Genomic DNA, 10,977 nt, shown 5'->3' on the forward strand with positions numbered 1-10,977 from the left:
TAGAGCCCATAAAAGTCGCATTAAACCCCCTTCTCCACACAGCACAAACTAGTTCAGAATCTCTGGACCAGAACAGAGGGTGCACACAGGTGATCACGGGCGGATTTCAATCCACGGACATTTTGATTAATCCTCATCATGTGTGTGGGTTTTGTTTTTTTTAAAGAAAATTGAATTTGTCGTCGATATTTTAGAAATTAGTAAAATTCACACACATTTTTTTTAGATCTCTGGTTTCTCTTGCAAAGTCAGACAGATCTGTCAACACGTGTTGCTGTACATTCCTGCGAGGCAAAAAATCAGCGTACTTTCTCCAATTCATCACTTTGAGAGACACACGCTCCCCCAGCCAAGCCTCTCTGGTCCCCAATTGCAGGGCGTTTGGGTGTGTGACTGTGCGGCCCTAACTTAGACTCAGAAAGTGAGTAGCTTGGACAGACGTTACTACCATTGCTGGAGCCCTTGATCAGACTATTCACATGAGGAATCACTCCTTGCCGTGTTTTTGGTTTCCACCCACCATCCCCCCCTCACCCCCTTCTCCCCCCCAGCCCATAACCTTTACATGCAGCCCTAAGACCGTCGATGACTGCTATGAGCCGGAGCGAAGAAAACTGCCATAAAACAAACAGAAGCAGTACGTTACCGGCTGAGGGGTAATGCCCGGCACAGCCTCACTTGCTGCGGAGCCTTACTTGGGGCTGTTGCAGTGTCTCTCCTGGTACTTGACTCCTCCGCCACACGTCCGGGAGCAGTCTGACCACTTGGACCAGGAGGACCACTGGCCGTGGACGGGCCGGGGGCCGTGCTCCCCGAGCTTCACACACTGGCCTTGGCGACACCACTGTGGAAAGAACATGGGACATGTCTCCTGTCAGGGCCACCTGGGGAAGGGCGAGGAGACGCACACGCCTGCCCGTGGACAGGGAGAGCGAGTCTGTGGGCAGGTGGCATTCCTTCCCAGGCTGCGCTGTAGGAACAGCGGCTTAGTGTGCATTTCCCATGTGCCTTTTGAAAAGCTGACATCGCCCAGCCGGTGTGGCTCAGTGGTTGAGTGCCAACCTATGAACCAAGAGGTCACGGTTCGATTCCCCGTTGGGACGCATGCCCGGATTGCGGGCTCGATCCCTAGTGTGTGTGTGGGGGGCGGTGGTGGAGGAGGCAGCTGATCAATGATTCTCTCTCATCGTTGATGTTTCTATCTCTCCCTCTCCCTTCCTCTCTGAAATCAATAAAAAACATTAAACAAACAAATTGAAAAGCTGATGTCTAGAGAGAAGGGCCATTTGTCACCCATGAACTTTGTGAGCCGTGGAAGTGAAATGCTCAGGCCAGATCACCCCCTCTACCCCCAATAGCCAAGGGAGTCAGAGCAGAAAAATGACAACAGAGCCTCCCTAGACTTTTAGGGACATCGCTGTGTAGAGAACAGCTTGGCACATGGAGAGCCAGTTTTGAAGACATTAACAGAATTCACCCTTCTGGTGGTTATCTCATCATAAAAACAGACACAGCCATGCAAACATTTCTGCTTATTCCACCTATAGCGGTCTTAAAAAACTGCGTTTGTCTCATAAAACTGAAGAGCTTCCACTATGCTTTTAGATAACACTGTTTTGAGTGTATAAAAGGTCCCAAGGTCCCAACTTAAGACCCTTGGATGACTTGGAACTCTGAGGGTCTCTTATGACTTAGCTCTGGGTCTTCCGTTTGTCAGTGATGTGCTCGCCAGGGCGAGAACGGTTTTCTGCCCTAACCTTTCCTTTCAGGTTTCCTCTGTAACACAATCCAGGCGCTGCGGGTCCTCTCTGTCCTTGGGGATTGCGTTAGCCTCTGGGGGTCGTTTCTTTCCGGTGGTGCTTTGACTAAGAGCAACTTCTGCATGACTTAGCGTAAGCGCTCCCTTTTCCGAAAGCCTGTGCGGTCAGGCCCGCAGGCCTGCGCCGGGTTCTGCCGAGCAGCGGGGGTTCGGTTACAGGATCACGGGGAGGTCTGACGTTCAAATGTTCACTTTGCCTCCACGATCCATTTGGCTGGTGGCTGTTTATCGTCTTGCTAGTGCACTCTGTCTAGGTCAAGATATTGCTTCCTGTCTTCAAATTCTTGCCATGAACTGATTAATTCTTCTGTTTATACTGTTTCTTTCCCTTGGATTAATTGCCATTTCAGGGTTTGCACGAAAGCCTAAAACACTGTTGAGGACTTTGGGGTCGGGGAGGAAGCAATCGGTCACTTGAGGATTCTATCGACCATAAGCGCCAATCTGAATCTTCCCTACTAAGAGTCCCCGAGTCCTCCTGGACAGACCTCAGTGGCTGAGACAAAATAATAATAACAAACAGCCAACAACAACAGCAGCTACCATTTATTAAGTGGCTTCTATGTGCCCCAAATGGTGCAGGCAGGGGACGGAGGGGGACTTTAGATGCAGTATCTAATGTAATCCTCACAAAGTACTTAGGGGTTAATAACTATTTTCTGGATGGGAGAACTCCAGCAAAGAGATACTAACTAAGTTGCCCAGAATCACACATCTGTCCAAGTAGCTACACAACTAGTTGAGACTGGATTTCAGTTCAGCAGCCAAAACTCCTCAACAGGACACACAGACTTCTCACCTCGGAGGCAAAATGCCCACCAAGGTATCTGAACTCTGACCTAATTTCTATTTTGAAAATGTGTTTTTTAGTTCTGTTCCAACCCTTCAATCATTTCAACTTTCTTTTATTCCAGTATCATAGTATTGACAGTCTCCTCTGGGTTCTTCACTTAGTAGAGGAGTCAGGAACATACAAGAATATATACCCATGCATGCACAATCCACATGTATATATAAAAGTCGACTAGTACATATTCCATGTGACTGTTAAACAGACACACATATAACTGTATCGATCCAAACAGATGTATTTCTAGCACTGCTTCTAATTTCAAATAGAATGGCCATTGCTGGGCAAATGTCTTTACTGATAGACAACAAGCACAAACCTTTCTTTCCTTGCACACAGATCTAGATAAAAGAATGTGGCTTCCATATCCTCACCCATTTATTGAACATTCATGGTAAAGCTGTCACTGAAGGGTGAGAGAGGGACTGGAGAAAGATGGGGAAGAATTCAGTTGGGTTCCAGTTACAGAGGAATAAACAAAAATGGAGTAGCTGCTACTCTGCAAGACCCTTGAGATAAAGCATGAGTAAGACACAGCTCTGGCCTCATGGAGTTTACAGTCTAATAAGTAGCCAGTTACATTCCCCCAGTGGAGGGAGACTCAGAGAACCATCGATATGAATGAGGAAGAATTATACTGAGTGAAACTTACCAGAATGCTTTCTACAGAGGATGGCCTTACAATTAAGGGCTTTCCTCCAGTATATAGACCCAAAGTGTGGTCTTTCAAAATAGTGGGTGGGGAAAGTGTTAGGACATCTGTTTTCTAACTCCTGGCTTGATATGTCTCATGTTATATTAGCTGGAGTCTAATCCAGGGGCATGTTTATCCCCTGGAACTAGATCCTGGATATATGTATGTAACAAACCTTAACCTATGCCATTATGCACTATTTTCCTCATTTATTGTATCAGTATTTTCTTGTACATCCCTCTTACATTTAATACTGTTACTTTCTTAATGACAAAAATATCTACTAATCTTCAAGTTGAAGTTCTAAATTTTGATGCTTTAACAGTACAAATAACGTGAGCAGAACCTGTATTTTCAATCATTCAATTAATTCATGGTTTTGTGTCATTCCAACCACTCCTGTGCTTGCTTTCATGAGAATCCTTATCGGGATCGGAAAAGACAGGTGCATCTGATTAAAAATTGCATGTAATGCCTTCTTAAATGTCTATTTTCTTTAAAGTACAAAACAGTGAAAAACTGCCAGTCTTTTAAGACATTAGAAAAATGACTTAACTAATATCAGAAAGCCTTTTCTGACACATCTATTTTCAGGTGTGTCTATCCTTGCCTTTATTGTTACTCTGTCACTAAAAGTCTCTCTCTCATCTGACTGAAGAACTTCAATTCAAATCCCAGCATCCGCCTTGGGGCACTCACTCATTGTCATTGATTCTAAGGGCACACCAATCACGAGCAAGCTTCCTCTCCCATTCACATGGGCCTCGCTAGCAATTCTGTGTGCTGATAAAGAAAGCTAGAGTTGTTGGCTTCTGCACAGGTCTCCCCACTAAACTAAATTTTTGAAGAGATACAACTGAGTTTTACTCATCGGTGTCTCCCCAGAGCTGCTGTCTCTGAGAGCTAGTAGTCAGGAAATTATTGTGGCATTGAATTCACTTTCAAGGACCAATTCTTTTATATGCAGGCTTGTGCTGCCTCGAGAGAGCCAAAAGCAGAGATAAACATCCTGTAACCTCATATGCTCTTTCATCAGTCATCGCTCCCTTATCTCGGCCTTTCAAAGGAACGCCCCAAATCTGGAGCATTTACTGAACTTCATGTGCACCTCTCCCTCCAGATTCTACTGGGCCAGGGGAAGAAAAATAGAGACTAATATGTGAGAGTTTTTCACTCAAAACACAAAAATCGCCCATAATCTTCCACAATGAAAGTGGTTCTTAGGGTTGAAGACACGGGCAAGCAAAAAGGACTTTCTGGTACAACATAGATGGAGACATAGCTTACCCTTCCGCAGGAGTCACTATGTGATGGGCCTCGATTGGGCTTTTCGTAGGCTCCACGCTGGTCCTGGGAAGTGCTTACTAGAGGCCTTGTATGGAGGGGCCATCTTTTCTTTGCTACCATAGGGCTATCTGCTCCCTGAGGCCTTTCTACGCTGAATCAAGTTTAAAAGACAAAGAATATGCAATCAAACCTATCAGCTCATTGGAAAAGAAATATTTTGACTCAAACCTCCAGCTGAAAATAAAAATAAAGGCCAAAAACAACAACAACAAAATCTTAAACAATCAAGCCAAGTGGGCTATGTTCGCATTGAGCTTTGTAAGCTGCTAGCTAATGCTGGTTCATTTAGTGAGAAGTCAGAACACAGACACAGAGAGGCATTCTATTCTGAGGTTGCAGTGCAAAGAGTTTGGGTTCTAAGCTCCATCAAGTTTCTAGAACAAAATCTAACAAGTATGCAGTTTACCATACTCAAGCCACAAGCGGTCCCTTCCGCTGCAGGCATAAACTTCGTCTCACACCTGTGGCCCACTCGATGGCACCAAAGTGACTTGCAAATGTCCTGAAAGGAAAGGAGGAACTGGTAAGGGTGACGATTCAATAAAATAAAAAAATCCAAAGTTTTCGTACACATGTTATATTCAGAGGTGGCTGAAATGACACTTTATCCAGAAAGTGAAGGCAAGAGAATTTGGTAGTAGCAAGGTGACCAGTAGTATGTTCTAACCGACGAATCCCCTACACTACACCCTCTATTCAGGTATGTTTAGGAATGACTAGGCATGAACAGTAGTTAATTTAGAGACCATTTGGCTGGAAGCTAAGAGGTCTGGTTTCTAATAACAACAGAAACAAAACAACAATATAACAACCAGTGAAGCAGAAGAGGCCACGACTGGACTAAAGCCCGATTCCGATCCTTGTCTGGAAACTCCAGGTTGCATGCCCTGTGCATGTGCTCTGGAAGGCTTGTATGCGCAGTTTCTTCCTCTGCCAAATAGTGATCATGTTAGCACGTGCCCCTGTAGGGTTCTTCTCAAGGATACAGGATGCAAGTGATCACTATCATTACCTTCTTTATCTTTATAGTAATTGTCAAGCATTTAGACAGTTTAATTCTCGAGGTAGGTCTATGAAATATATAAACTCCCATGCTATTCTGTAGTAGGCAGACTAAAGCCCCCCAACAATGACCACATCCTCCTAATCCCTGGAAACCGAGTATGTGAGGTTATATAGCACAGAAGCATTAAGTTACAGAGAACTAAGGCGGCTCATCCATTGACTTTGAGATGGGGAGACTATCTTAAATTTTCTAGAAGGGCACAAGGTAATCACAAGGGTCCATTCAATGGGGAAGAGGAAGACAGAAGAGAACCTGGGAGATGAGAGTGGGAGGCAAACTTGGGGATGCTGCTGGCTCTGATGATAGAGGAAGGGGCCATGAGCCAAGGAATGTAGGAGGCCTGTCGAAGCTAGAGAAGGCAAGAACGTGACTTTCTTCTAGAGCAGCGGTTCTCAACCTGTGGGTCACAACCCCTTTGGTGGTTGAACGAGCCTTTCACAGGGGTCGCCTAAGACCATCCTGCATATCAGATATTTACATTATGATTCATAACAGTAGCAACATTACAGTTATGAAGTAGCAACGAAAATAATTTTATGGTTGGGTCACAACACGAGGAACTGTATTTAAAGGGCCAGAAGGTTGAGAACCACTATTCTAGAGCCTCCAGAAGGAACACAGCCCTGCCAACACCTGATCTTAGCCGAGTGAGACACACATCAGATGCTTGCCTTCAGGTCTGTAAGGAAATAAACGTGTGTTGTTTTAACTCACGACAATTATGGGAATTTATTGTGACAGCCATAGGAAATGAATCTTATTGCCTTTTAGTGGGAGACACTAAACCAGTTCATTATAAAAATTCATTTGGATGGGGAAACTGAGAAAGCTACTGACACGTTCAAAGCCATGATGTCACACAGCTGGTAAGTGGCAAAGGCAGGACCCCAAATGGCCTGATCACTGCAGGCCATTCACTGATCACTGCTCTGGACCGGGATTTACTATCAATGGATGCTAGAAAGCTCTCCCATCTCCAGGCCTCCGCTGCCTGACAGTAAAGAAAGGGGACTGAACCAGACTCCTTCCAGCTCACTCAGTTGAAGCTGCTCTTTGGAATGACGTTGCTAATAAAATGTCAAAATCACAAAATGCCAAAGTGATTTCATTTTATTTGCTACAATCTATTGACTAAGGTAGAAGTGTGAACACATTCCTTTTGGGGGAAATATCAACCACCAGGTTGGAAACAAAATCGTTTTTGTGGTCACTTGTCGTAGCTCTGAAAATTCAATTAAACAGGCACCCAATTCCCCGAGCATTCGGGTTAATATGGATTTCACGGTTAGAGCATATAGCAAGGACATACTTAGAAATATTTCACAAAATAGTTTTCCACAGGGCAAGAAAAGAAAACACAGGGGAAGCGGAGATGTGTGCAGTGAGTGTGCTATTGCAGACCATAAAATCCTACCCCCTTTCCCCAGAGAGGTGGGCAGGCTATTCAGGACACCGCTTGGAAACACCATTGCCACCAGCAGCCCGACATGTGCCACACATGCCACTTCCAAACCTCCAAACAGCTCAGAAGACACAACATGTTCCCATGGAAATGGACCTGCCATTGACATTAGGAGAAAGCATAGGGCAGCCTCCCAGCACCGTGAATCAGGTTCCTCATCTCTGTGCACCACCGTATAGTGTGACGCTGGGCCCGAGGGCAAAAAGTTAATGTGGGAAAAGAACAGTCTACAGCAAAATGGAAGAATGGCCCGGCTGGTGTGGCTCAGTGGTTGAGCGTGGACCGATGAACCAGGAGGTCGAGGTTCGATTCCCGGTCAGGGCACAAGCCCAGGTTGTGGTCTCGATCCCCAGTGTGGGGCGTGCAGGAGGCAGCTGATCAATGATTCTCTCTCATCATTGATGTTTCTATCTCTCGCTCCTTCTCCCTTCCTCTCTGAAATCAATAAAAATATATTTTTAAAGCCATAAAAAACAAAATAATTAAAAAAATGGAATAATTGGATGTGACCATTGAAACCGTGAATGCCACCGTGAGAAAGGCTTTCAGGATTAAATTGTTTTCCTTCTTACAGCCAGGGGACAGCCATCACACAAACACCCTCCCAGCGCCTATGTGGCAGCCACCGAGATGACCCAGGGCAGACAGAAGCGGAGGCCCAGATTCCGCCGCCAACGCCAAGCCACAGGGTGAAGGGAAGGGGGCAGCCCGAGAAGACCAGGCACGTAAAGCCAAACACAAAAACACAGGGATTCCAGGGCGAAGTCAGGCAGCTGCACGGACATGTTATTTCTTTTGTGGTGAAGCACAGAAGTCAAACGTAATTACAGCCGACTACACGCTCCGACGGCTGTGGGGTCCTCTGAGAAAGCTCCCTTTCAAAGTAAGCAGAAACGAGAGTTTGCACTTTTTCGCTCATTCTTCCCTCTCCCCCACCCCCCAGTATATTTGACTCACTTTTCCTTATCTGTAATTCCCTAGACTTAAGTCATAATTTAAGGGAAAAAGAAATAACCACAGAGATTGCGCAGTCTCCTGTTGCCTGGGTCTGACTTTTGAGGAGTCTCAATGCCATACATTCTGTCCTGTCGCTCCTTGGCCATGCTCTCCAGTTGTATTTCAAAGGCTTTAGACTCAAGTCTATCTAATGCCAAAGGCCAGTGGATGAGTGAGTGAGTGAGTGAGTGTGAGTGTGTTTACAGTTTAAGATCATCTAATTCAGTAGCTCTCCCCCCGTGCCCCCCTCTTTGAACATGCATCTGACTCACTTAGAGCCCATGTTCAAACATAGATTTCCAGGCCTCACCCCAAAGTTTTTTATTTTCTGGGCCTGGATGAGACCTGAGCATTTGCATTTCTACCAAGTTCTAGGTCAGTGATGGCGAACCTTTTGAGCGTGGTGTGTCAGCATTTTGAAAAACCCTAACTTAACTCTGGTGCCGTGTCACCTCTAGAAATGTTTTGATATTTGCAACCATAGTAAAACAAAGACTTATATTTTTGATATTTGTTTTATGTATTTAAATGCCATTTAACAAAGAAAAATCGACCAAAAAAATGAGTTTGCGTGTCACCTCTGACACCCGTGTCATAGGTTCGCCATCACTGTTCTAGGTGATGCTAATCTACTGCATCTGCTGGTTTGTGAGGACACTTTGAAAATGGTATCTTATTTTTTTTACTTCTTCTGTTGCTTCTAAACATTATGCAAAACCGCCTTTCTAGGAGGTATTGAGGGAAAAAATAGGCAGCAAGGAGAAAAGGTCAGCAAAGGAACATAATAATAGGACAGTGAAGACCCTGAACAGAAACGTCATCCTGCTCTTGTGTTGCTGGAGCTGGTATGACCCGTTGAGATCAACAGGATGAACAGGAGACCGCTGTTCTGAAACCCCTCCTCCTGCAGGCACCTCCTCATGATCCTCAGAGACGCAGCCATGGTCCAAGTTATACGTAGGTTTGGGAATAATACCAAAACGTCAGCGGTGGGGGGAGAAATATTCCACATTCAGGACCCACCTACCAACCCTACCTTCTCTACCTTGCCACTTAGTCATCGTCAATGATCTCTCTCTTAGTTAAGTCTCCCTACCCCGCCAGGCATTCCTCTCCCTGTGCCTTTCCTAACTTTATTCCATCCTTTAGTCTGGAATTTCCATTTCCCTTTGCTCTGCTTCCTCAGAAAGACCATCACACTGAGATGCTATCTTTCAAAAGCATGGTGTGTTTTCAGAAAAAAAAAAAAGGTCTAGGATTTAAGAATGGTTGTTTAAGCCCTGCACACTGTCTGACACAGAACAGGCACCCACAAATGTTTGCTGAATGTATGATCCTAAAGGAATGATAGTACTTTTAGAAACGTCTTTTATATTACTAAAGAAACTCTAACTCATTACCAATTGTGCATTTACTGAAGAGTAAGTGCTTTATACACATTTGATTAATGAATAAGCTAGGGAATCCACTAAGGATGAAGTGACCAGGAGACAAAGTTAGCAAACAGTTTCAACAAAGTGAATGGCTATTTACTCTGCCAAATGCATCAACTTAATATGTAATTTGAAATAGTTATAGTTGTATTAATTTATATATATATATAGGTTCATGTATCATGGAGAACACACCAAGAAATTGTGAATGATGTATGTATAAAACTTCTCTAATAGTTATACATTTAAATTATATTAGAGAAATATGTAATCCCATATCAAAACTGTGATTTAATGGTTATTTCCTAGAACTGAACTTAGTGGTAGTGCTATTGGTAATGATGGTGCCAGTGGTATTGATGGTAATGACAGTAAGAATGGTGGTGGTGATGGTGGTGGTGGGTGGAGAAAGAGAAGAAGAGCAATAGAAAGAAGAGTAGGAATAGGGGAGGGAAAATTAGCTTTAAAATTCCATAATTTCCCTGCATCCAGACCTAGGGTTTCCATGTTTTTCTTGTGGTACTAGGGATAAACCAACTTAAAAGTGGATCTACTTTTTAGTGATGTTGAGGTTGTCAGTGATGTAGTTTTTGACCAACTAGAACAATGTTCCTCCATTTGTACATCCTCTTTTTTGCTTCTCCCATCTATCTTTCTCACAAAGATACACCTTGAATGTTTACATATCAAAAAGAGTTGGCTGCCATCAAGAGTTTTTGTATAATATAAAAGGCTCATGTAGGTATTTTGGGTGGTGATTATTTCAAACATATCATATTAAAAGGGAATGTGAACATGATGATACCGAAAACAGAGATGAGCTGTAGGTAAAAGCTATGGTACCCAGATTTACTACTTGAGATAAAAATCTCCGTCTACAGCAAAGGAATGTTCTTTCAAGGATGCAGTCAGATGGTATTAAAACCAGGCATGGTCTATGGGGGATAAGGCGGGATAATTCATTGATGGTAAAATTGCCACTTAATTTTCATGCCAAACAACTGACATCTTCGAGATAACCCAGACTCCAACCCTTGGCCTTAGCAAACTAAATGTTTATACTTCGGTTAGGTACACAGACGCATGGCAGGATCTTAATGTAAGTTTCAAATCACAAGCAAACATACCTTCACAAAGCCAAGGCTGCACAACTTGGCTTTTGCTCCAAATTGCCACTTGCACTGTGTGTCGGCATCATAAATCTGCCCTGGGAGTTTGTCCGGATATTTATACTGTCCTGTTTGCTTGGGCTCATCCACCAGACACCCAGCCTGAGGCGTACTGCAGGGACAACACAGCCTTGTTAATGA

At 44.1% G+C, this 10,977-nt stretch overlaps 1 protein-coding gene across 1 annotated transcript in view; it reads right to left on the reverse strand.

Annotated features, from left to right (window-relative positions):
* Positions 1-10,977, reverse strand: part of ADAMTS18 (ADAM metallopeptidase with thrombospondin type 1 motif 18) — a 132,455-nt gene that overhangs the window by 41,897 nt on the left and 79,581 nt on the right. Inside the window, exons 9-11 of the mRNA XM_006754470.2 lie at positions 10,795-10,948; positions 5,117-5,212; positions 696-844 (exon numbers count right to left, since the gene is read on the reverse strand). Coding sequence (XP_006754533.1) covers positions 696-844; positions 5,117-5,212; positions 10,795-10,948 — 399 coding nt within the window. The remainder of the gene's footprint in view (positions 1-695; positions 845-5,116; positions 5,213-10,794; positions 10,949-10,977) is intronic.

The sequence above is a fragment of the Myotis davidii genome, unplaced genomic scaffold (genome assembly GCF_000327345.1).
Source record: "Myotis davidii unplaced genomic scaffold, ASM32734v1 scaffold391, whole genome shotgun sequence".
Lineage (NCBI taxonomy): Eukaryota > Metazoa > Chordata > Mammalia > Chiroptera > Vespertilionidae > Myotis > Myotis davidii.